We start from the raw sequence: 25,200 nt of genomic DNA, 5'->3' as shown, positions 1-25,200 counted from the left end.
AAATCCTTCAGAAAATCCTATTGGCACCCCAACGTATAATGCCAGCCTAGCCTGCAAGTGGGACACCTCAGAAGCGACAGTCAAAAGATAAAGAAGAATCACAAATCAAAGCGTTGAATACAAGTCGACCACCGTGATCGACCTCGACCTCAGGCGCAAGGGTTTTGCAGCTGGCTCGGCGAAGGCTCACCTGCCGTTACTTCTTGATGCACTGCACATTTTTGAATATGCCACAGGTGCCTCCATCGAGCCCCGTCTTGATGTGCTTTATACTCGTGCCGATCCCATTCTTCCAGGTCAGGTGTGCAACATTGTCCTGATTTCGCGGGGTTAGCATGGGAACGCTCAGTGTGTGATCTCAGGCTTGCGGCAAGGGGCCCGCTGGTGAGCCGGAGGTGCTAGGAACAGGGAGGCGGGCATAATTGCCTTACCTTGTCCAGGTTGCAACGGGGCCCCGACTTGGCGGACCATCCTCGGGGCACAGCGTTGTAGACGGAGCGGCCGCACTTCTCGGGGTCGTTGGCGATGTTTCTTTCATCGAAGATGTGGTCGTTGGGGATCACCACTTTGCACTTCAGGAGCGCCCAAGAATGCCAACACTCGCATGTTGTCAGCGACGCGGTTTCTGATCAAGGCCTTGAGTTAGCACATTCTGGTTCCTACCTGGCACAGGCATTGCTTATTCCACATGAGTGCTTTCCAGGAGGCGGCAGGATGCGTGTTGAGGTATTGCAAGATGACTAGGGAACTAATGGACGGAACGACTGAAGGAATTGGGGGTTGGGGCACGGATTTCTAAGAGGTCAAGGGGGCTGATACGTTGACTAGGAATTGGGATGAAAAGAGGTTTGTGATCTTACCAAAGTTCCATCTTGGATCCTCGTCGGCCCTGTACCCCAAGAGTTCACAGTCTGGTGTCGGCGGCTTCTCCAGCATGGTAGAGTTTGTGGTAGCATTGAATGCAGTCGACCCCTCAGCAGCCATCACAACATCAGCGTCAGATGATTCACGGCTCCCAACAGATCTCGCGCTGCCCTGTGCCGAGAAGAGAAAACGGTGATAGTTAGACCCATGGTAACTTGAATGTGTCTGAATGAGTGGGTCCTAGATTACTCACCAGTACTGCGCAGAGCATCAAGTGATATAGAAGCATAGCCTTCATGATAGGCAATGTGTGGATAGTAGTGAACAATCAACAGTATCGGCCTGTACGGTTGGATTTCTCCCACGGCTTGTAGGAGAGTGGATGGAAAGAGGGATGATTTGAAATCGAAAAAGGTCCGGACCTCTGTTGGCTTCTGGTTCTTATGTAGTAATGGTTTCTTGCTTATGCAGATCTCTTTCAGATCTCAATCAGATCATCGTCTGCAATCTGATAGCTAGTGATCTATAGTCTGGAGCACGAGTCGCGAGCATATCTAGTATTTTGACGTGGACGTCATCGACCCGTAACTTCTAGCTGAAGGCCGTGCAGGACTTTCCCTCGTGATGGCCTCTCCCTAGCGCAAGACGCAGGCCTAGGTCTATCTGATAACGATGGAAATACAAGGATTGAAAAAAATTTGATCGCAGATTGCCTGCGTTGTGGTGGATGTGCGAAGGAGGCCGAGCAATGTCTTGTGTCCGAGCCAACTTGGCAGGGAATCATCGGCTGGCGACCGGCCATGTACCAACGCTCGGGGAGGGATGGAAGCAGTCGCCGTTATCTTGTCGGTATTGGAATCGCTTCAGCTGGATTGGAGGACGGATGTTGCACACTGTGATTGGACCCTGCTATTGGCCATGTGTCCCAAGTACCTGCGTACTTACCTACTTGGTAACTTGACGCCTGCGTGACCCAACGTCGAAGGCCTAGGCTGGGGCCGTGAAAACGGTATGAAGTTCCTGCTATTCCACAAAATACCATATTTATTTACACGATGGAAGGACAGATACATGTGCCATCGGCTGGGGACCGTATCACAACCTTTCCTCCTGAAGCCTTGGCTTACCAAATTCCAAGCTTCCACAGAATACCCATGGCTTTCAAAATTTGGACGACGAACCTGGTCTGGGCTGGATGTTAGTCACGATATTTGTCACGATACGGCACAAGGACGATGATGACATGGCCATTCTGAGGGGCAAATCTATCATCAAGTCGTTTGTACTTGAAATGAGCCGTGTCAGGGTCAGAGAGACATCGGTGTTTGTAAACAGGCACTAGCAGACTTCGGCTGTTCCCACCGCCCTCTAGCACAGAAACAACGTAGCTTCAAATGGACTCAAGCTCCCCGCATAGTTAACCGAAGTCAGCCGGCAGCAGTGCGCCTCCAGAGCCCATGGTCTAGCCTCTCTTTTAATTGCTCCGCAATGTGAGGGGCGAACGTCTCGCCCATTTTTTGGTATCGTCGGTTCGAAGATGGTGTCTTTTTAAGATCTTAGCCTTATCGTACCCCGTATCATGATCCGTTGGTTCATCGTTGCCCAACCTCTTAGGGTCGGGGTAAATTCCCTATGGTTCAACGCGAAGCACGTGGGCTTGACGGCCTGTGCTGAACCTTTGGACTACACAAGTCACGAACGAACTGTGTTTCTGCGCGTAGAGTTCAAGAGTAGCCGGGACACGACAAGTGCGCTTTGTTCTCTGATGGTGCTGGAGAAGAAGCCAAGGCACGACGGGATGCAATCCAGCTTCCACAGTAGCCGGCAAGTGTGGATCACTTATCAGTGCGTGAATCGCGACATTCACCTACCTAAGTGGAAGAGAGGCAGCACGGTCTGGATGGGAGGGAGGTTGTTGATAAATGGTGTAGTGCCCCAGCTCAAAAACTATCCGAGGACGCTTCAAGAATTTGAACTCTTTGACGACACGCGGTCGAATTGCAGCGCATTGAAATCCGCGGCTTTGCTACGACTTCCATCGGTGCGCTCCTGACACTGTCTACCACTTATCCGCTCGAGGGAAAATATCAATATGCTCCACAATTTGACGGCTCCCATGTTTGAACATGGAGCCCTCGTCGAACCCGTCTCCACCATTGTTGGGCTCACACTCGCCGTCTTTGGCACGCTCCAGAGCTCCCTTTTCACTTACACGGCTGTAATGGGCCTGGGAAAGGGAGACGGCTGGATGCCGCCGCCAAAGGAATGGGGCAAGGCGTGGCCGTTCTCCATCTCGACGGGGCTGGAGGGCCCAAAACCAAACGCGAGCGAGCCTCTCGGGGGCGCTGGAGGACCCTTCCCCGACGTGCACTTGTTGTGAGTTGTGCGCATTTTGGATCCCACCATGCCCGGAGCGATCTCGTAACGTGAGGTGCTCAAACTCCCGTTCACGGGAGAGTCTGGCATCCTGCTTCCTGGTGTCAGGAGATTTGCTGACATCATGACCCGGCAGCAATGACGCTGGCGACTACTTGGGGTATCCCAAAGACACGAACTTGTACATCGGGCACAACAAGGGGCTTGCAATAGATGTATACCCGAACAATGTCCACAAGCACGAGGGCCAATACGCCACATTTGCTATATTGGCGGCCAAAGGTGAAGGTCGGGATCCATTGTGCATCGTGGATTTCGGACTCGGCTACCCCAACGTGAGTAAACGACCCACATCGCACACTGTGACCGCCCGGGCAAGCCCAGAGATCTACGTTGGCAGCGACTGGCTAGATCTTTCGCGAGTCAAGCATCTCATACTTAACCTGTCCTAACCTCGAAGTATTCCAGGCATTTGAAAAACATGGCTCATCGGCGTTTAGTGCCTTTACTGCTCTCTCCTGTGGAGCCTCCTGGGTTGGTCTTCCATCTCATCGAATACATATCACACAGGAGCTGACACGAGAAATAGTACTATAGCGGTGTGTACCGACAAGACGCCAACGGCTCAGTCCCTTGTTTCTGGCTCGGCGGGTATGGCGTGCAAGGCATGCAGGTACACCTGCCGTCGCACACCGTCGGGCAGACCGCCTTCGACATTAACGACGAGGACAAGAACAAGACGCTCGAGGCCGCCCACGACTTCTTCTGCAACCACCCCGCCGTCCTCAGCCTCTGGAGAACACTGCCGCCCCGCCACAAGGTGCCCAGCCTGCTAAACACGGACCGGACCGAGCGGGGGCGCAGGACGCTCAACGACACCCTGAAGCTGCACGAGAACAAGAAGCTGATGAAGCCCGGGAAGCGGCCCTCGTTGCCGCCGCGGGGCAGCGTCCCGCCCGAGCACGGGAACACCGTCACCATCGCCCACGAGCTGGCTGGCCTCTCCGCCTCTGTTCTTTGTGAGAATGGGATGTCGATGGGGCCTGACTTTGTCAACATCCCCGAGGGCAAGTTCTGCCGGATGTCGGACAAGACGCTCTGGCCCACGTGCGACCACCGCCCCCAGGTCGGGCCGACAGATGATTGCTTTGACGTTGAATCGAAGCAGCTGGTTGTAGGGGGCAAGGTGACGCGCAGCGAGCCATATTCCAAGGAGATGCATTATCCTCTCAAGTGAGCTTCACGCTGTATATATGCCACTCTTCTCGGTAGGCTTTACCATAGGAAGTACAGGAGGTCGGGGGACACACTTTCGGTAATCATAACCAGACTGAGTCAGACTACCAGACTCTAGAATAATTCTATTGATATTCTTCTGTTTTTAACAACAGATTCGCCACAATCTCAGACCAACCTAGAAACGCTTACATACAGACAAAAACCATCAAGCCAGATGGATTCAGTTTGCACGATTTCGCGCCAATGCTGAGCGGAGGAACTGGTTGTGATGACTTTCTCAAGTGTGCTTTTAGAGGCGTCCAAATACTCTGAGGTGATTTTTACGCAAATCAGGTTTATCGTGGAGTCCCGTATTACTAAGTGGCCCCCTAAAGGCTTTTTACCTAGCTAGGGACCGGCCACGCAATGTTTGATATGCTCTTACACCCCTATCCCGATTCCCAAATTTCTGCATGCACCGGACTCCGTCAACCAAATTCCCACAGCCATTCTCCCAATGTGGCTTGACATGTGTAGGTTTGACAACTTCGCCTAGGGAGCGCTGTTCGCAGGACTGATCTATGCTCATTGAATCTTAACTGGAGAACGGATATTCGCACCCACAAAAACGGAGGGTACACCTGTACGTCGCTAGCACTAAACCAACACCCACGCTTAATTAGCATATCTAATTAGCCTTAGGTATATAAATTAGCTATATAACTTGGGTGTATAGTCTTGGGTGCCTAGGTTTTGGGTGTGGGTGTGTGAATGGGCTTATGGCGTGAGTGATGTACTGCTGTACCCTCCGTCTTTGCGGGTGCGAATATCCGTTCTCTTTAACTGAGCGATGAGCGTCGGCTTCAACCCACCCACAAGGAGTATTTCCTCCGAAACAGCGCAGAGTGATCAATCCGACTACCACTTTTTTGTACTGGGTGGGCGCACGCAAAGAGCTGGGTGGGCGGATATTGGCTGTGGCTGGAGAGGGATAATAGTATGGCTAAGCTATGTGCTATTAGTTCTAAAAGCTAACTACAATTAGGGATCCTGTTTTCAGCATCTAATTTTCACCGCAGATGTTTAGATGTACTCTCAAGCCTGAGCAGGCAAGGTTGGATTCGTTAAAAGCAAGTCCTAGCTCGTGAATATTCGCCAGCGTCTGCAACGAAGGAGGAGCTTGAGGCGTTCGAGAAATCTCTGTAGGGCTTGTCGTGATGACACGTCGGTTTATTGCATTGCGTTGCGGTTGTTCGTTACACTTTCGGCCGACATCTCGGCAGCCTGTCTGGTTTCGGCGTGCTGGCTTGAAAACGTAGCTAGCCCCATAGAGTAGATCTTTTTGGAGGCCATGCCTTCTTACTCTTTTCGTATCATCTCAAGCATATACGCTGTGTCGTATCGTCTCGTCATATTCGTCTTCGTCCAAAGGCCGCTGTCATCGAGTATCCAACGTTCAGCTGGTCATTCGAGTCCTTGAAGCACTACTGGACCACGGTGTCGTTCCCGCTCTGCTTAGCTGACACACCTTCCGGATGCCCACAGGCCCCATCGGGAGACTGCTCGCCAAGACGAGCAAGAAGAGCCCTTCAGAAATGTTCCCTCCCAAAGTGGAGTCTGGAGAGGCAGTAAGCTCTGGTGAGTATTCACCCGCCAGTGCGCATGGAAATGAGCGAACACAAAAAGCTCCTCGTCCTGTCTCCCTGGGGTGAGGCAGCCATACAAACGACGGCGAAAACATGCCCACGGTGGCGACTTGAAGAGAGTGCAGACTTCGGACCGATCTATTGTCTGTCTCCGTACGCTAAACTCGACCAGCTAGCCGTGAAACGCCGCATGTCCTCTACATATCACCCTGAGACAAGATCCGCCACCCAGTCAGCGGTAGTCCGGCGGGAACTTGCGCTCAGCGTGCTGAGGGTACGTCCAGAAGATCAATGCAGTTAGCATCGGGTTCATAAACCGACGCCAGATTGGTATTCGTGGGACATAGTGTCTGGTTCGGTCGTACTCGCTTACGAGGACGATATTTCCGACGATGTTCAGGAGTCTGAATAGCATGTTTATGCCAATCAAGACCAAGGTAGCTATTGTTGACGCTGGTGGCTTGTTTCCAAGCTCCTTGGAAATTGAGTAGACGGGAGCAACCTGTTTGACTAGTCAGCTTGACCAGGCTCGCCCCTTGATATTTTGCCCCAACAAGGCCAGCAAGGAGAATCAAGAACAGCGCTCAAGACTCACCCATAGCCCTATTATGGCCGCTTCCAGAAACAGTGCGACATTATACGTCCTGACTTTGTTGCCCCGGAACATAATCAGGATGATGCAGAACCACATGAGCAGAAACCCAACAATGGTCGGCGCAAGTACCAGCTTGTCCTTCCTAAAATAGTGCCAGCATAGACCTGAGCCTGCTATGCCGAGGAAGAACTGGATCCAGCCCAGCAGGAAGAATGCGAGCAACACGAGGGCATACCGGTCGTAGCACCTCTTGTGGAACTGCGGGTGGCCGGTGGAGCTGTCATTTGTGATGGGCCATCCGCACCACCGACAGGTCCAGTAGTCGGTAAAATTGCCCAGGGTTGTCTTCCTGCCGATCCTGACCGTGCCGTCGCGGCTCTGAATTGTACACTTGACGCATCGCGACGAGAGCGGGTAGCCGGCATCCAAGGGGGTGGTAAGGAGCCGGGCGACGTCTCGGGGGCAGTAGGTGAGGCAGACCTTGCAGTGGCGGATGAGGATGGCGCGGAAGGTATCAGGGCCCCATATGCTCCGAACCAAGCGCGGGGTGGCGAAGTTGTACCAGTACTTGCAAGTACGGCGTAGGCGTTCGATGTCTCCAAAGTCCAGGTGCTGCAGGATGACGATCTGTATCTCTGCGGGGAGGGTCATGAAATTCCTAGGCTCGTCGGGCGTCACTGGACGGGTGACGGAAAGGTTGGATGCATCTGTGCTTTTGCGGATGGTGCTCCATCTTCGGAACTTCTCGAGCCCCGGGGTGGACGGGGCGGATTCCAGGTCCCACTCGCTGCGTGCTGGTGACAGAGGCTCCGTGATGAATGTGATAGTCCTGCGGATGCCATTTGACAGCCCGGTGGCCACGCGAGCGGGAGATATGCGATGGAAGGGTCCGATATCTTGGTCATCTTGTTGCTGTTCGAGGTGTGCTCCGTCGGGGTCCATGTTGAGGCCAGCCAAGACCAAGAGGGTGGATGGCTTCACTTAACCGAGCAGCAGACCGGGCTGTGGCATCCATGGGTTGCCCAGAGGGTGACTGTGGGGTGCAAGCAGCGAAAGTGTGGCGTCGCGTAGTTGAGCTCCCAGGTGGGAGGTGGGAGGCCGTGACAGGCGGTGGTATGATCTTGAGCTTCAGTGTCACGATGCGGGAAGAGACGTTGCTAGATTCGAGCTGGTCTGTCAGGTCTCGATGGTAGCTGAACAGGCTCCCACGGAGACCGTGGAAAGTGGACTGAACAGAGGCAACGCGACGCCGCACGTGCTCTTGGCCACCATTTGAGGAAGTGCCTGCGTCCAGCTCGGCCAAGACGGGACCCTCGAGGCTTGAGGGTCGAGGCTTGGGTGGCCAAGGTTCGAGGGTTCCTGGGCCCTGAGCGGCGGTTGTCACGATGATGCCTGCTGCCCCGCGGAGGGATTTCCCGCGTGGTGGGGTGGGTCCACTGCAGATGCTTGTCCGAGGTCAAAGCTTGCCACGGTCAGGCCTTCGAGGGTGAGGGACGGGAACAAGGGCAGTGAAACAGTGCTCGGTAAAGCTGCAACCTCCAGCCGAAACTGACGGCTGTAAATACTTGTAGGATTTTGCGATGTTGATGTTTGGACGTTGGTAGATTTCTGTGAGGTGGTGTTGATGTTGGTGCTACTGCAGCCTAGACTTGGACCAGATTAGGCTCTGGGTGGGGTCAAGGCAGACAGGCTGACAGGTGATTTCAGAGCAGAACCACGATGAGGTAATAAGAGTGGTGAAATGTGGCATGGAGGGGAGCAGAACGGGGAACAGCAGCAGGAGCAGAAACAAACAGAGGCAGGGAGAGCGGGGCACCCTTGCCTCACCTAACAGACAGCTATCTACTCGGTACCGGCCTAGAGCTGGGGCAGCTAGGATGATGAGGGCATCTGAGGAAGGAACGGCTCTGCTTAGCTCGGGCGTTCCCTGTGCAACAATAAAACCAACCAAACCACCAACAACCGTCTGGTAGCACCAACAATCAAGGAGGACCTCTTGTTGCTGCTTACTGTGCACATGCAACAGGTACCTATGTATCCATCCGTGTACCCGCAAGGCTCGACTCCAGCTCGACTTTAACCTCATCCGGACGTCCACGCCCGTCAAACACATTGCAGTCAACCAAATGTAGATACACACTATGAGCCCAGCAGTAAATCTCTCAACCGGGCGATCTTTTTACGTGTCGTGCGATCCAACGTTTCGACGGCCCTTCTCGTGCTGCCACCTGCGACTCCGCCAAGGTGTCTCGAGTCTCGCCATAAGCAATCCCGCCCTCCCGGTACCACAACGGACCTCCAGCCAAGCTCCGACAACCGGCCCCCAAGCTTGAGGAAAGCTTCATGTTTTCCTGGGCAGAGGCCCTGTTGCCGTGTAAATTCAAAAAAAAAAAATTATCAATTGCATGCTCAGGGTCTGCTTCCAAAACTCATGAAACAGACGCAAGGGTGAAAGAACGCTTGACTTGTTTTCGACTCGTCTTCTTCCTCGGTCATCGGATAAAATGAACGCACATGCAGTGATCTGCAGTGCATCACACGGAGTGCCCCAGTGGCTCGGCCACCTATCACCACACATGCACCTTCTGAAAAGCTGAGATGATCTACATACAGTTAAGACTACATGCTGCGCCTCTCAATGACACCTAGGTAGGTCTGTTCATACCCAGCGCAGCCAACCATCCAGAATCAAAGCTGACGTTTCACAGGGTCATACCCAGGAGCAAGGAGGACGTGATTTCCATCCCAATATCGAACCTAGATAAACGCATGCATGTCCTTGATCTCCAGTCTGCCGAGTTTGGACATGCAAGATCCTTGCCCCAGGGCTGGTGTGCCGTACTGTGATAATGCTTCAACCTGCCCAATATCAAGTACTTGATTGCTTGCAGCCAGTGCTTTAGGGCAGCACATCCCTCCCTTCCAGCCGGCATACTACAGAGCTTGTCCCGTCCTGATCAGAATTCTATTTTGATAGCTGCCCAGTCGTTTTGGGATATTCTTTCCGACACGTGTGCCAAACTTCGACTCGCACTTCATCTTCACCACTTCTGACCATCAATGCATCACCAATGAAGCTCGCCAAGACCAACGACAGCTGGAGGCCTCGGGTACTTGGCAATATCTAGAGCCACTGTACAAGTGGTCCATAAACCCCCCCAGCTCAGTGCTGTCGAATCCGGTGCACTGCGGTGGCCATGGACAGGACAGAATGTATGAGATGCATCAACCGAGCCAGCATGTAGCCAATTTCACAGATGAAGGCCCCAAGCCATGTTGACAATGTGATCCAAATACGGATTAACGAAGTCGAATAGAATGAATTGTTCATTAATGGTACCTAACTACCTAACTCCACATGTGGACTTCGCCCTGATCGTGAAGCATCTGGACTTCATCCAGCCTAACCGCTGGTTACTAGGACTTGGTTTCACAGGCGCCGCACACATACCCACACGCCGCCCTGGTCACGGCATAACCCCCCGCGGCAGTAGGTACTACACCCGGAGCGACATGCAGAAGAGCATCCGCTAAGGCACGCAGTAGAACACGACGGGTCCTCGGGCTTGATGACGACGGCGCAGCGCTTGTAGGGCACGCCGTACTTGGCCGAGTAGAGCTTCTCGGCGTTGTGGCTTGCTTCTTCGAGGGCGGGCTCGTTGAGGTTGTCGTCGTGGTGGACGAATCGGCCGTTGGTCATGTGCCGGGAGTAGGTGCGGTACCTCCTGGGTGAGAGCTGGTGGGTGTGCCTGGATTCTTTGTTAGTCATGATATATTTCTCTGTCGACGTTTCATGCAGTGTCGTCACGGATCAACGAGTGCACTCACCAGACAAGATCGATGGCCAGCGTTGGAGCCAAGCCCACGCCTGGGTTCTCCGCGATGAGTGTGAAGAACTCCCTGTAGTTGCCGATCGCCGAGTCCAGGAAGTTGTTTATCTTCTCCGGGTGCCGCCACTGAGCGTTGTGCACCTTCTCTGCGAACTTGAGCTGTCGCTGGACTGCCGCCACCATGTCGAAGTCATTGGCAGGGGAGAGGTTCTCGAGCCTGGGTGTCTGTGTCTGCCCGGATGGATCCCATGATCCCAGGATGTCGGACATCCCATCGTAGTCTAGCTCGAGCTTGCGCTCCTGAAGTAGTAGAAGTTGAGTGTCAGAAACTAGCATTGAGCCTTGTCAAGGGCGATATCTTACCAACTCGTGCCAATCGAAGCTCTTCCCCGCCATCTCGCCTCGCCGCGCTTTGTCCTGGAACTGTACGTAGTCCTTAGTATTCAACATGTATGAGTGCCAGATCATGAGAATGTCAAGTGGGGGAATGGGTATGGTCTTCTGCGATGCGTCGACGTTCTCGGACCACTCGACAAACTTGACAGCGGCAGCCTGGCAGAACTCATCCCAGGCTTTCCCGGCTTCTTTGCCATACGCTTCACCTTGGATATCGATAGCGGTCTTCAGACAAATGATTGCATCAATGAGTTTGAGATGTGTTAGCAGCTCGGGTATGTCGGGAAGACGAAGGGCTGTCTCCATAGACTGCGGTTTCGTTTGAGATGGAACGATCATGTCGTTATGGGCTCGGGTGCCATTTGCAGGCGTCGGAGATTCTGTTGAAGTCATTTTCGCGCTTGTGTCTTATGAAGTAGAGACTTATTGATGGAGGTGTAAATTTGACAGAGCCAAGGTTGTGATATTTGTAGACTTTCGTCGATGCGTAGAAACTGTTTCTGGATTTCATCTTTTCGCTGCTCGAAAAACCGGTTTAAATAGAAATCGACCCGGGAGGTCATTCATACTGAAGTCCTGAAAAGCCGGTCATCCCCTGAGGCAGTCACATCCGACGGGGAACAGAGCCTGCTTTGTGACTTCCCGCAATCCCTCTTCAAATCGAAGACTTGCAAGAGCCGCACCGGGAGTCAACTCTGCACGTCACAGAACACGAGTGACGGGAGAATTGATGCTAGGCAGGCAAAATCTTTCTATGCAAAGTACAATAACGTACAACTTGAAAATGAAAATCACGAAGGCATGTGTGTGATGATCAAGAGCTACAACGTCCCGTTGCGACTACACTCAATGCTTGTAACGCCGTTTTGACGACACGGACTCATGCTTTGAACGAGCAGAGCACTCGGTTAGAAAGCGAGTTGGGGGCACAGTATTTGATCTCAGCGACCCCGACGCACCTGTACTACTGGGGACCGATGCTGATTACCACGATCTAACGAATTACCAGAGGTACATATGACGAAACTATTGATGGTAGAGCTATCAAAAGCGTACATGGCCATTTGGAGAGATGACGGATCGCCCTCCTCACGTTTGCAGTGGGATCGGATCGTGGAGTTCGATCGGAAGTCGAATACATGTCACAGCAGTATCATGGAGGATTGTCCGAAAACACCTTAGATTATCGTGGTGCTCATATGTACAGAAATCACGTTAAGCCTTGTATCTACACTGAAGCGAAATCCGCAGCCCCGTCCCAACTCAATGACCCGTCACCACGCGGCCGACAGAAAACCCCCAACCGTCTAGCAGTCGACAGTCTTGTCGTCGATGGCGGTCCAGTCCTGGGTGGTCTCCCAGACGCCCGTGTCGAACTTGTTGTCCGTCGACTGCCACTCGTGGTACCTCCACGCGGTGACGGAGCAGTGGCACCTCGGGTCCGTGGTGCCGCACGAGTCGCAGCCCGTGAACGAGTTCGTGAAGTCCGAGCCATACAGGTTCTCGTTGCCGGCGCTGAAGTCGGAGATGGTGGCCTTGATCTCGTTGCAGGCCGTGTTGAACTTGGCCTGGTCGTCGGCGCAGCTGGCCTCGGCGGAGCGGAACTTGATGTTGTAGCGGGTGCTGTAGGGCCAAATGTCAGCGTTCATGTCCCCCCTGCTGTTTGTTTCTACACGAGAGGCATCGGAAACCCGGCATGTTGTGCTTGAAATTGCGAGGGTGGGATCGAGTCATGACTTGCATAGCCCCGTCGGATGTTGTCCCAGATCACCGGGACGTGGGGTCGTCGATCCATCGAGGTGCTGAAGATCAGGGGAGAGCGGGGAAGTCAGAAGACACATACCAGCCAAGAGCAGCGCTGGACAGCGACAGGAGGGAAAGGGCGGTGGTGAGGAACTGCATGTTTGCGGTTGGGCGGTTTGTTTTGCGAGAGTGGTGAGGAGTGTTTGTTGCCGGGATTGAGCGACGGAGGTTTGAATCAGTAGACCGCAGATCTTTGTTTGAATAAGTAATCGTCCGAAAAGAATGACAGTGCTTGATGCAAAAATGAATATGAGAGTCGTGTTCGAGTTTTGAACTGATGAACTCTGTTCCAAACTTGGATGGGACAGCCCGGCGATCTATATACTCTCAACAACCTTGCCGTGAAGGCTTATCGTTTCCCACAAGCCTGGATCTCCGGTGGACCTCAGCCGCAGCCTTACTACGATATCACGCGCAGGAACGAGTAAGGCGAATTGTTCAGGGGCACCAACCAGGCTGGGCAGCCCCACGGCAGCCCACTGACCAAGAGCGCAGGAGGGCTCTTCGGGCTCTTTTGGGGACGCGACGGTGAGTTCTCGTTGGCTCATGGGCAGATTCGTTTCAGGTTCACCCACGTGGGTACGGGTGTTCGTCCGGTATTGTTCACGACGTCGTATTACGGGCACTTTAAAGCCAAGGCCAAGGATTGCACAAGGGCGTGTATGACGTGCAAATATGATATATTGGGCGCTTAGCTATTCATACAAGCATTCCTTCAAGGGTATGATAAGAATGTTAAATGGTTTGTGCCCTCCGCCACGACCTCCGCCACGAAGTCAGCGCCGAATATCCGGACGGATGCCGGCCGCCTTCGTCTCGCATGCCTTGGGTGGGGAACGTGGACTGTCCAGCCAACGTCTCGTCCCTCAAGAACTTTTGGAGGCAACGCGCACACCCTTGTACCACCGACGCTGGTCCAAGATCCAGCCCAAAGCCGGGTTCCCTCGCTCCACGGTTATGGTCAAGTGGCGTGATGTATGATTGTGCCCGATCCGAATCAACCACGGATTCTCATCTACCTAGGGAAGGGATTATGCTCCACCTCGACATCCACTGTGATACCATCTCTTCTGAGCCTCTGGAGCGAGAAGTCTTGAGACCAGTGCGTACAGCTGGGCTTGGGATACGGATACGCAAAGTACCACTTTCCCCCGCCGTCAGCAAGTGCGGAAGAATCATCGTACCTGATTCCGCGAAGCCTTAGATGCTCCAGATACCAAGGGTATCGCGCTTGGTTACCACGTTTGCTCCTCTGCCACATCCACGCCAGGGTCTGGCGTACATCGCTGTCAAGGTCAAACCAGGTCTTGTCCGTCAGCTCGAAGTTGATGGTCAGGCGACGGATGCCAGGGATGGCCGTCTTCTTGAATCTCTGTCACGTCCTCGAGGTGAGGGTGCCATGCCACTCGACCGAGCAATTCTGCCAGACTGCCTCAGCGACTTCAGCCCTCAAGTGGGGGCCCCCCAAGGAAAGCATGAGGCTGTCTATGCCGGTCGGTAGTGGGCCAGGAAGCTTGACGTCGGGCTCCTCAGTGCAGGCGAAACCGAAGATGATTGCTCGGATCTCGGGTGGGAGATCAAAGAGGCGGAAGACAGGTTGGTGGACCTCGTTTGTGTCACGGGCTGCTTGTTGCACGCGAGCCGTGTCTGACGCGTGGTTGCCCTGGCTCGCGCGTGTCTCATGCGCCTCTGTTGCCTCGGGCTCTGTCACTTCCTCCAACTCGTTGTCTGATGCCATACTGACTTGCTCCGTTGGTGACGGGGTGATTATGTGGCAAGCGCGGTTGAGATGGCTGATGTGCCAAGTATTGCGCTTGGGTGGAGGGGTCTGAAAGGGTTCATGTTTCTTCTGCTGTCTGATAGCTTCAAGTACAGATGCCTCCAGGCATTGCCTAAAAGTTAGGGCCTTTAGGAAGGCACCCGTATTTGCTTTGCCAATGCACAAATCAAGCCACAGTGGAGCGGGGTTCATTTGCAACAAACGTCAGCCAAACCGTATCACTAGACAAAAAGGAATCATTTGTTCTTGGTTATACAATTAGCTGTCACCGGTGACTAGCATACGATGATTCCAAGCAGTCTGTCAAAGACTGTATTGAAAGAACTCATCTTTTACCTACGTAGTACTAGCCTTGAGGCTTTGGGCATCTGGAGATGCACACGGCTCGTTGCCACAACTCTTCTCCATGAAGCCAATGATTGATCACCTTCAATACTCATCCCCATATACTGTGTTATCCGGATCGTCATGACGGCTTGTGGCGATTTTGTTTGATCTTGCAATGTGGGAGACTTGAGCTTCGGCCCATTCATTGATACTGCACAATTTTTAGAACTGATGGCAGCCTTGCATCCATCAAGGCCTTCAATAGTCTAATTGACCGTATGGTTTCTCCCCTATGGTTTCTCCTACCCTGTTTCTCACCCAAGTGGGTCATAGAAGATCCAATGAGCAGGATGAATCCATCTTTGAGTTTCTAAGGGTCATCTCGGTGTGGATAGCTGCTCAAGAATTCAGTATTAGAAGAATCTTTTGATGCGAAATGTTCAGCGTGGTTGAAAGAGAAACGTCCAGGTGGCAATGCCCAAGTGTTAGATCATGCGGTACTTAAAACTGCTGTAACTAGTAGAGCATTAGAAAGAGTTTCACCCATTATTGCCTACCTAGCTCTGCCTGTTTCAACTCGACCCTAATACCACGTTGTCTATTGCACAAAACTATCGAGACATATCTCTTGACCAGGACGAAGGCAATTAATTTGCAGGGCCGTGTTCCGCTCAGATGCCTGGGAGGTTAAAACGTTTATTCACTTGACAATTGACATGTCTTACACTCGGTATTCATTCAGTCGCACTCTGGACAGATGTGTTAGGAGTGAAGGCATAAGCCCCAATCATCTTTTGATTGACTCTCAATGTTCAAGGTCTAGATACAGCCCCGGAGGAGTGTTGCCATCTCTGGCAAAGTATGTACATCCAATCAAGTGATTACCAAAAAGGGCTTCCATCCATGCCGGTCAACCCCTTCAAAAACGTCCCGGAGGCGGCCGGATTTACTCGAGGTCGAAAGCCGCGGCGCCAATGTACTTCTGCTGGCTGGAGGCGCCGGTCTGCTCGACCTCGAGCTCGGAGGCGGGGATGGTGTGCTTGCCGCTCTGGTTGGAGGAGGGGGTCACGGGCTGGGTGACGGTCAGGACGAGGCCGCCGTCGGCCTTGGCGACGGTGAAGGTGCGCGAGGACTCCTCGCAGGTGCCGTCGGTGATCTCGGGCAGGGAGCCGTCGCTGACGACCTGGGCGCGGCACTTGACGGGGATGGTCTCGCCGTTGCCGGCCTGGATGATGCCGAACTCGTAGCTGTGGGGGGTTAAGTGTCAGTACCGAGGCTGGTTTGGTATGGTATAGCATGGGATGGCTGTTGGGTGATGGCGGGGAGATTTGACTTACACGCACTGAGCGCTGTGGGGAATGCACGAAGCGCTGAAGTCGGAGGCCTTGAAGACGGCCGAAGCGCTGGCCACGGAGGCAGCGGCGAAAGCGACGATGGCGGCGGTGAACTGCATCTTGAAGGTTGGGGTTTGGAGGTTTGGAGGTTTGGAGGAAAGAGGTGGTGGAGGTGTCGAGTTGTTGTATGAGGAGTGAGGAGTGAGATGCTGATGCTGAACCAAACTCGGAATGAAAGGCGGAAGTTGTGGTGATATTTATGTCTACCATGTTACGCTACATCTGCTTTGTCGTCTTCTGTCCCCCATTGGAATACGAGCATGGCAACATCGAAGAAGGGAAATGATAGGCATTGGTGGATCCGGCTGAGGACGTTGTCACGTTACTGGCCATCATCGTCCGGGGGCTCCGACTTGTTTGTGCTGGGGCCAATCGTAATGCTTGTTCCCAACCTTAATCGCCCCCTGGATTGGTTTCCCATTACTGTACCGTGGTAGCTGTCTCTCGCCTGAAAGCTGCGTGCTTTTGACTGCATGATGGTATTATACGGGCTGAGGGCCCTGCTGGTCTCCTGTGCTTGGTTCAGTTGTTTCCCCACCGGCGCCTCAGTGTGCCTCTTTACTTGCCGGCTCACCAGCCCGTCGACTTACTGTGCCAAGAATATCTCTAATTACACGAACACATCAATGCTGGAAGTACGTCTTGTGGCCAGTTGTGAGATCATTCCAGTTGGATAATGCCAACATTTGCCCTGGTATGATACCGAGGCACATATCGTCATTGTTACAGGGCCTCTCCCGTATAGAACAGGTGGCTCGGCTGACCCTCACAATGCTCTGTTGGCCCAAGAGCGTACCGGCCCACAGGGTTCAGGGGCGGCCCGTTTTTGCGGGGAATTCGAACCAACCGCCCTGCCGCCCTACTCGGAGATCTACCGCCAGCTAACATGCAATGCTGGCATGCCGCACTGCTGCATGAAATGGGGTTGTTGGGACGAGATCGAGGCCTCGGACAAAGTGGTGTGGGGTCAGGGGGAATGCTCGTGTTGGCGCGGGGGAAATGCGCTTGGAGCTTTCTCAGCGGACAGCGCGTGGTGGTTAGAGAGGAGCCCAGCGAACCCAATTGCTGGGTACGGCATGTTCGGGAGTCGGTCGATGGACTCAGCCTTCCCGCATGAACAGCGGTCTCCACAATGTTCCTCGGCTCCTATTCGTGTATTCCGCGCTGTCCCTCAACGTGTCTCTATACAGTAAATGCGATGCACGGCGCACAGCTGAAGTGCTATTCCGTGTAATGTTGGCAGCATCCATGTGGCTTCATCGTATTGCCGCCCAACTACACTGCGTCCATGTAGAGACAGATTGTGATCTTCCGCCCTTCCCGGCAACTCGGCATGACACAATCGGAAGAGCCTTTTTTTTTTTAGGTACACAATTATTAACATGCTGGCTTGAGCCTTGCATCGTTGTGGAGCTGGTTGATCACGACTTGAGGGGTTCTAGAAAGTCGGGGAGTGTTCTATGGAGTCCGAGTCTAAATTTATACGAGCACACAGGCACCCCTGAAGTCTAGAGTAACTACTGGGTCCTTCAGGTACTTGTAGTAAGTATATTTCCTCGCTCTTTCCATCGTGTACATCACAACATGGTGCGCTGTCTTTGGCTCGGCAAGGAGGCGGGCGAGCTGATCCAGTCTTCCGTTTAGCCAGCACCAATCACTCATCCCCCCCTGGAAAGGACATGTCTTCGTGTTCAATCCGAACAACTACCTAGGTGTCCTGGGTGTACGTTCAGAAAGTCATGGAAACTCAATCACCACACCACTCATCCCAGTGTACATCAATGACATGGTGTTGGGTTGTTGAGTCATGGGGCCTGAACCGCATTCCTGGAATAAAGTTCAACCGGTGCTGGAAACAGCTGCAATAAGACAGCAGCGCAGGAGCAACGGATTGGCAGATTCGTAGCTTGTCGCTTGAGTCTCTCGAGAACACATCAACCTTGTCCCATAGCACAGCTGCTTTAGGAGGAGTATACCTGGTGGAGCATCGTACCAAACTCCTGGCCACGATCTCACCGCCTCACCCAACGCCGTTGGTTGGCCCTGCAACATAGAACCAACCCCTGACTGGCGGAATCGCTCGCCCCAGCTCTCGACAACAAGCCCGTCATATTCACCGACCAAGTGGCCGCACGACACGATGTCAGTGTCACAATGTCCATCACATGGCCACGTCGAGCTTCACATGTTGAACCAGAGTGGGCGGCGTTGAGTATCATGAAGTAAATCGAACTAACTCTAAGCCACACTAATGCTGTTTCTATTTGTAGTGGGCGATATCAATTAGGAACTCTGAAAAGCCGATCTAAATCTCCTCCATCTAGTATACCTCCAGCTTGCCTGAAGATGGTGCTTTAGTTAATAGCTTGATTCCCGTGTCCCCAAAATTGTTATCTCCTTGGCACCCATCAGCACGTACCCAATGCTATTCCAAAACCAAGTCAATGACACCCCGCACAACGTATATCCAATCTGACTGCACTTCTATGCGATATTCTAAGGGCTGGCCGACTGCTCCCCTTCGCTTTTGTCCCTTGTCTGGTCTTTGCTCTGGCTCTCAAAATCCATCATCTCGTCGTCGTGTTCGAACCCAAAGTCCTTGAACTTTCTGGATGGCAGGTTAATCGCAAACATGTGGTCCAGCTCCTCGAAAGTGCGGCCCTTGGTCTCGGGGAGACAGAGGAAGCAGAACAGCGCACAGAGGCCACCAATTCCGGCGAAGATGAACCCGATCTTGCCTCCGAGATTAGCCTGATCCTTATTGATGAGGAACGGAACGCCAACAGCCAAGGCGATGGCACAGATCTGGTAGAAGGCAGAGGAGAGGCCGATGTTGAAGCCTCGCAGCCGGGCCGAGGACACCTCGGACATGAGGACGAAGCCGTAGGGGCCGATGGTGATGTCGTAGACGAGGTTGCACGTGACAATCAGCGCACTCTGGCCCCAGGAAGAGGGAGCCGTTCCCGTCGATGGGCGAGGGACGAGGTCCAAGACGCCGATGCCGCCCTGCAGGAGCGCGAGGATGATGCAGCCCCAGAGGTATGCGTCGCGGCGGCCGAGGAACTGCAGGAACCACCACGCGGCGCACGAGCCGGCAAAACCAATCGCGTTGACGCCGACGTTCATTGTGAAGGCGTCGCCGGCGCTGAGCCCGGAGAGCTCGAAGAAGTAGACGGCAAAGTCGTGGAACACGACGGCCCCCACGAGGGCCTGGATCGCGTAGGTCATGAGGCAGATGACGAGGCGGCGCAGGTCCGCGCCCCGGAAGCACTCGCGCATTCTCGGAGGGGCGCCCTGCTTGGCCTCGTTCTCGGCGCGCAGCGTCTCGCGGACGAAGCTCAGCTTGAGGGACGGGTCGACGTCGGCGGACGCGAGGCGCCTGAGGGAGCGCTCTGCCGCCTTGTACTCGCCGCGCTTGCACAGCCAGTAGGGCGGGTCCGGGCAGAAGGGCCCGAGGGTGAAGAGGAGCATGAGCACGGGCAGGGGCCACTGGCTGGCGATGGGGAACTTGTAGGCCCACTGCGAGGTGATGTTGCTGGCGACCTTGAGGATGCCCGAGCCCGTGAGCTGGCCCGCGACGAGGAGCATGTTGATGGCCGAGGCGGCGAAGCCGCGCAGCACGACGGGGCACACCTCGCCCACGTAGGCGGTGGCACAGACGGTGAAGAAGGAGATGACGCAGCCGTTGAGCAGGATGCCGGCGACGAGCTGTGCTGGGTGGCTGGCGAAGAACTCGACGAAGACGAAGGCGATGGACAGGGATGAGCTGAGGGCGATGACTTTCCGTAGGCCGAGGCGGTCGTAGGCCATCCCAGCGCAGAAGGCCCCGATGATAGAGCCGACCTTGTTGGCATAGTTGAATGCGCCCAGCCAGTGTGCCTCGATGATGTAGTCGCCTTGGTACTCGACACCAAAATGTTGCTTGAAGGGTTTTATGCCCACGAGGGCGCCGATAACCTGCCCGTCCAGGCCCTGGCAGAGCGTTGCGAAGTTGACGACCAGTGCCCACAAGACAGCTGGATAGTAGAGCTTTATGGCGCCGCAAAAGGTTAGGGAATGCTCCGTTTCCGTATAGCGTGCTGCCTTCTCGGCCTCGCTGTCGTAGAGTAGGTCGACTTTGGATGCTGTCCTCGATGTTGTATTGGACGTTGCATAGGATGTCGTATTGGAAGTCGCGCTGGATGTGGTGGTAGATGTCGTGTTGGAGGTGGTATTGGAAGTTGTATTAGACGTGGTGTTGGCTGTTGTTGTGTTGCTGAGGCCGGCAACACAGACAGATGAGGGGGCTGTGCTGGGAGGAAGAGAGGCAGCAGCAGCCTCCAGCAGCTGTGGAGGATACACAACGTCCGACATTATGCGATGCTGTGGATAATGTCGTCGGGAGAAGGTAATGGGAGACAGGTGATAACTTGGCTTGTTCAATATTGACTTGAGAACTTGAGGTTGTGGATACCGGGAACAGTCTGTTGGATGACAGGAACAGAGATGGTAGCCATCAGTTCCTGATGACCTGAACCCATATAGGTGTACAGAAACCGGCAATTAATTTCGTCCATTATTGTGCTGCCCATCAAGCCTGCCGTGCAGCGGAAATATTGTGCTCTACCCGCGTAAATTTTCCAAAATCGCACCTCACACACACTAACAAGGCGCCTACTGTAGAGCCCGTCGCCCTTAGTCCCGGCCCCAAAGCCTCTGGGGAAGCACTTTTCGAAAATAGCCACACTTTATTCCACTCGAAGGGAACAAATGCTCGAAATACATGGCCCCGACCTCTCCTAGCGCCAACTTGACAGGGGCGCGGTCCTAGGTGTTCCATCTATTGCCCTTTTCTCGCCCTAGCCTCTGCCGTTCTGACGCAACACTTTCGAAGTAGCATGGCATAGACCAAACCTCATGCACAAGACAATGCGCACCCAAAATTAGATGTGAGGAAAAAGAGTGAGGAGCCAACACGACCTGCTGCATCGATCAAGAGACGAGATCTGGTGGCTGTGCGACCTGAGAAGCTCAAATGCCAGGAGACACAAAGGTGCGGTACGCCCGGCCACCTAGTGACACACTGACATCCGTTCGCCTCGCTACTTACACAAATTCAAATTCGGAAAATTCGAAGTTTGATTGGACGCTTCCCAACACACGGGCGTGAATGCGGTACGAAAATCCCGGGAGCGACCCGTGTACAGATCCATAGGCGTGCAAATCTAGTGACAGGTCGAACACGACCCTCCCCATCTCCTGCCGACCCCAGAAAACAGCTGTTGCGCGACCAAAAGTCCCGGAGCCGTATTACGAGCTGTAGTGCGTGATCAAATGATGATGACATTTTCGGTGGCCATGTTGTGGGGATCACCTGATGACGATGTTGACTTATTGCTGATTTGGGCCACCCCGATCCGAATATATGTGTGTTGAAGTTCAGGAACCCGTAGTAAGGCTAGAGCGAGCGTGTATCGGGCTCTCTTTGAGATCGGGCCTTGTTTGTCGGCGACAGAAAGGACATGCAGGCAGAACAGCGGCTCCGTCTCTCTGCCTCTCCAGGCGGCGGTTTCGGTATGGTCATCAACCCACAACTCCCCATTATCAGGTCGGCCATTCGCTGATCCGACATTGACAGAGCTGTTCTTCCGTGGATATTCACGGACGTTGAATATCTCTACAGGACCTCGCATGTGCAGCTCAGTAGACATCCTGACAACCCCGCCAAATGGGTTCCGGGGGTTGACCAGAACTGGTGCAGGGTACGTGGTAACCTTAGCCAGCCACTTGAATTCCTTTGCCCGATTAGATTCGAGAGTCCGTCCGGTCCATTCGGACGATATCACCCCATCAACAGCCGCCCAAGACCAGGACGGTGCCCTGTACTCATTGTTCCGCATAGGGTTTCCTGCATCTGACACACCGATCAATGGTAAGCCCGGGTGATGCTTCCACAAGAGATCCTGGCGGAAAGTCGGCTTCCATAGACCCGCCAGATACTCGGCACCGGTAGACTGAGAATGCTTCTGCGCGATTGCTGCCAGCGCCGGGAGCTTGTCGTGCGGGTTTGTCAGGTTCCGCGTCGTGTACAACTCCAATGTGAGCTCCCAGGACCTCGCAGTCACATTCCCATCCCGGGCCACGGAGAATGTGTAGCGTGACGTGTTCATCATGAACCGGGCATGCTCGGTACCGGGGTCCGTTGTCCCCGCCTTTGTTCGTCCGGTGGAGTCACATGCTCTTGACTGACCGGAGTACACGCACAGTATTTCTCTCTTGCATTTCCACAGCAAGCCGAATGAGGTGTAGAATAGGACGCGGGTGGAGAGAACATTCTCTTGCAGGGTCCACGCACGGCTGTTTATGGGCTCCGACTTGAAGCCCGGGGTGTCGTTGCGCCAGGTAGCACGCGCCCAGAGGGCCACCTCCCTGGGTCCCGACGACGCCCAGCCGCTGACGAAGGGGAGGTCACAGTGGCTCCCGCGGAACAAGCCACCTGAAGCGTTCTGTGCGGCTGCGGCTGAGATGGTAACATATGCATTCCTGTAGACGTTTTCCATCTTGGCAACTTCAATGTTCCAGTCATTGATCGCCTCGGGGTCCTGGCCCTGGAAAATACAAAGTGCATCGACCCAGAGATACCGCAGGCCGATTTCTCTCGTTACCCTCACCGCATCCTGTAATGTTTGAGGGAGCTGAGAGAGATGGAATCCATCTCGTAAGTCCTCGAGGCTATCAGCCGTGAGGACGAAATGGTTTGAGCGACCCCAGCAGTAACTCAAGGCCGCGTATCTTCCCGCAGCCCCTTCGTCTGGCACAACAACTCGGAGATATGTCGCCTCGTCATCGTTCAGTTCGATTACCCTCGTAGGTAAAGGTGCTTCCAGTGTACCGCCGCAGATGTGAGAGCCGGCGCATGTGTCCAGTTGGGTTTTCACCCACTCGAAGGACCTTTTCAGGATCGATTCTGGGTTCTCGGGCTCGGAGGCTGGTGTCTGGGGTGCCAGGAAAGGAATAGCTATGACATGGTGTTAAAATGAAATTCATCAAGAGCCTCTGTTCTCGCCGTACCATCTCGCGAGCTTTCATATTGATCGCGGATGACTGTTATATCGAGCTTCGCCGTCACAGGGTGTTCGGAATAACCGTACAATACTGCAAACATGCAGTCTTGTTTATCGACGCCGCGAAACCCATCGTACTTCTCGAGGCACACGTATGTACTTGAAACGTCTTTGGCATCGACCACGCAGTACTTCAAGTTAAGAGAGTAAGTCAGCAGCCCGCAGAACGTACATCCGATCCTACAGCCGGTTACGATGTCAGCAATGGGGCGGGGCTCATATGACAGGTCAGGACTGTCAAAGTCGATGCAGAAACATGCCGGGCAAAGTCCATAGGTGAGGTATTCGTCGACCTCCATCTCGAAGCGGCTGCTTATAGGAAATCACACGAAGCTGCGAGCTGGTCAGTTTCCACCTGCCATTCGCGGGGAAGAAGGCACGGAGCAGGACACAAACAGCACGCCTGCAAGTGGGCCGAGATCGAATGCCCCAATGCGTGCAGTGTGGCTAATCATGAGTTTGGAGGCAGTGCATGCACGAGAGGCATCACACCAATCACATTTGACGAGCCCCAGCACACGATGTGACTTGGCGAGATAATGCGCAAGAGACGCTGGGCTCCATGATCCTTCGGGGGAAAAGTGCTGAAGGAGCAACCATGCATTGCGAATGATTCAATTGCTCAGACACGGAACTCGAAATGTCATCTGTCTTGGCCTGGATATTCCAAATTCACAAACAATTGTTGATGGCTATTCTTATAAATGATCTACGCCGTCCATAGGCCGTTACAGCTGCCATGACAGTGATGTGTAGCAAAGGCTGATTCTAACTCGCGTGAGGGTATTCCGGTAGCAAGGAATCCCTTACTTTCAACTCCTGTTCACATCATCCTCGTGGAAAACAAGAACCCGGACCTCGATACTATGCCTTGGCTCTCTGTCGGCCATTTCAGCGTCAGTGAAAGCGGCGTGCGGGACCCTCCTTGCACGCCCATCAGTCTTCCAGTCGTAACATTTGATCAACATGACCTGCTCCGGAGTCTGTTCATTCTTGAAGTACCAGCGGTGGTTCTTGTTGGGCAGGATTGTGCACGGCTCTCCCACCCAGCCGGGGTGAATCAACTTGACGGGCAGGATGTCCTCGTCCGGCACCGAGTGAGAGTCGCAGACAGCCAACGGGTCCTTGCGGATAGTCTTGATCGGACGCCACACGTTGATGATCTGGAAGCGAGACTCCAGCAGGCGATCGGCGTCCTCGCCCAGGTGGCGCGTGACTTGTTGCCTCGCCGCCCACTCTGACTGGTCGATATGCGCCCGCTTCACCGGCCGGCGCTCGTCGTCAGAGCTCGCGGCCGTGGGGTTTGGTCGGCGGATCGTGTGGTCAAAGACAAAAAGTCTTGAAGCTCCGGTACTAGTATCCAGTCAGCTTAATGGTTACCATGACAGCCCGACGGATTTGTCTGCACGTGTCATGACCTACACTTCACGGACCAGCTGCTCCACCTCAGGGTAGTACTCCTGTTTGATGAGGTCGTCATTGTCGAATTCCTTCATACGACTCACATGATCGCAGAGTTGGAATCCGTGGCTGTCGAGTGTGAACTGGTCTTCGCTCCCAGAGATGTCGGTGACGAGAGTGTCCAGATCAATAGAAGGCTGGTTGAAGGTGCTTCTCTTGCCCGCAATGCTCGGGGCATGTTCTGTTCCGTCACCAGGGTCTCTGTAATAATTGATCGTGGTTTGGACATGCCGCGGCTTGATGCCTGATGTCGGTGGCTTGATGCCTGATGTCGCCGGCAACACTTGAATCTTTTCCAGCAGCATTGTGATGTCTTCTACACTGATGAGTAATGTGCTGTGGGTACTGATAGTCGATCTTTGGCGGTTAGTCCAAGCTGTCTTGCGGTAAGATATGGCCGTTCGCTA

The 25,200-nt window shown here is 53.9% G+C and overlaps 10 protein-coding genes across 10 annotated transcripts; 1 reads left to right on the top strand and 9 right to left on the bottom strand.

Moving 5' to 3' along the window:
• Positions 1-196: 196 nt before the first annotated feature.
• On the bottom strand, positions 197-984 carry INS49_013277 (uncharacterized protein; the record flags this gene model as incomplete). Its single annotated transcript, XM_043173976.1, has 3 exons — positions 197-316; positions 432-625; positions 861-984. 3 exons carry the CDS (start codon positions 982-984, stop codon positions 197-199), a joined length of 438 nt encoding a protein of 145 aa, XP_043020921.1.
• A 1,972-nt stretch (positions 985-2,956) lies between these two features.
• On the top strand, positions 2,957-4,477 carry INS49_013276 (uncharacterized protein; the record flags this gene model as incomplete). Its single annotated transcript, XM_043173975.1, has 3 exons — positions 2,957-3,240; positions 3,377-3,575; positions 3,830-4,477. 3 exons carry the CDS (start codon positions 2,957-2,959, stop codon positions 4,475-4,477), a joined length of 1,131 nt encoding a protein of 376 aa, XP_043020920.1.
• A 1,859-nt stretch (positions 4,478-6,336) lies between these two features.
• INS49_013275 (uncharacterized protein) lies at positions 6,337-7,641 on the bottom strand (the record flags this gene model as incomplete). Its single annotated transcript, XM_043173974.1, has 2 exons — positions 6,337-6,606; positions 6,700-7,641. The coding sequence occupies 2 exons, from the start codon at positions 7,639-7,641 to the stop codon at positions 6,337-6,339; spliced, it is 1,212 nt and encodes a 403-aa protein (XP_043020919.1).
• A 2,406-nt stretch (positions 7,642-10,047) lies between these two features.
• Positions 10,048-11,264, bottom strand: INS49_013274 (uncharacterized protein; the record flags this gene model as incomplete). The annotated part of the gene is made up of 4 exons (XM_043173973.1): positions 10,048-10,102; positions 10,251-10,448; positions 10,528-10,829; positions 10,893-11,264. The coding sequence occupies 4 exons, from the start codon at positions 11,262-11,264 to the stop codon at positions 10,048-10,050; spliced, it is 927 nt and encodes a 308-aa protein (XP_043020918.1).
• Positions 11,265-12,232: 968 nt separating this feature from the next.
• On the bottom strand, positions 12,233-12,827 carry INS49_013273 (uncharacterized protein; the record flags this gene model as incomplete). Its single annotated transcript, XM_043173972.1, has 2 exons — positions 12,233-12,548; positions 12,769-12,827. The coding sequence occupies 2 exons, from the start codon at positions 12,825-12,827 to the stop codon at positions 12,233-12,235; spliced, it is 375 nt and encodes a 124-aa protein (XP_043020917.1).
• Positions 12,828-13,743: 916 nt separating this feature from the next.
• Positions 13,744-14,466, bottom strand: INS49_013272 (uncharacterized protein; the record flags this gene model as incomplete). Its single annotated transcript, XM_043173971.1, has 2 exons — positions 13,744-14,100; positions 14,158-14,466. 2 exons carry the CDS (start codon positions 14,464-14,466, stop codon positions 13,744-13,746), a joined length of 666 nt encoding a protein of 221 aa, XP_043020916.1.
• A 1,315-nt stretch (positions 14,467-15,781) lies between these two features.
• INS49_013271 (uncharacterized protein) lies at positions 15,782-16,288 on the bottom strand (the record flags this gene model as incomplete). Its single annotated transcript, XM_043173970.1, has 2 exons — positions 15,782-16,082; positions 16,173-16,288. The coding sequence occupies 2 exons, from the start codon at positions 16,286-16,288 to the stop codon at positions 15,782-15,784; spliced, it is 417 nt and encodes a 138-aa protein (XP_043020915.1).
• Positions 16,289-18,725: 2,437 nt separating this feature from the next.
• INS49_013270 (uncharacterized protein) lies at positions 18,726-20,582 on the bottom strand (the record flags this gene model as incomplete). The annotated part of the gene is made up of 1 exon (XM_043173969.1): positions 18,726-20,582. One exon carries the CDS (start codon positions 20,580-20,582, stop codon positions 18,726-18,728), a length of 1,857 nt encoding a protein of 618 aa, XP_043020914.1.
• Positions 20,583-21,538: 956 nt separating this feature from the next.
• INS49_013269 (uncharacterized protein) lies at positions 21,539-23,631 on the bottom strand (the record flags this gene model as incomplete). The annotated part of the gene is made up of 3 exons (XM_043173968.1): positions 21,539-23,226; positions 23,280-23,463; positions 23,527-23,631. The coding sequence occupies 3 exons, from the start codon at positions 23,629-23,631 to the stop codon at positions 21,539-21,541; spliced, it is 1,977 nt and encodes a 658-aa protein (XP_043020913.1).
• Positions 23,632-24,144: 513 nt separating this feature from the next.
• INS49_013268 (uncharacterized protein) lies at positions 24,145-25,098 on the bottom strand (the record flags this gene model as incomplete). Its single annotated transcript, XM_043173967.1, has 2 exons — positions 24,145-24,685; positions 24,755-25,098. The coding sequence occupies 2 exons, from the start codon at positions 25,096-25,098 to the stop codon at positions 24,145-24,147; spliced, it is 885 nt and encodes a 294-aa protein (XP_043020912.1).
• Positions 25,099-25,200: the final 102 nt, after the last annotated feature.

This window comes from Diaporthe citri (assembly GCF_014595645.1).
Source record: "Diaporthe citri strain NFHF-8-4 chromosome Unknown scaffold_7, whole genome shotgun sequence".
NCBI lineage: Eukaryota > Fungi > Ascomycota > Sordariomycetes > Diaporthales > Diaporthaceae > Diaporthe > Diaporthe citri.
This window is presented reverse-complemented; position numbering and strand designations above follow the sequence as displayed.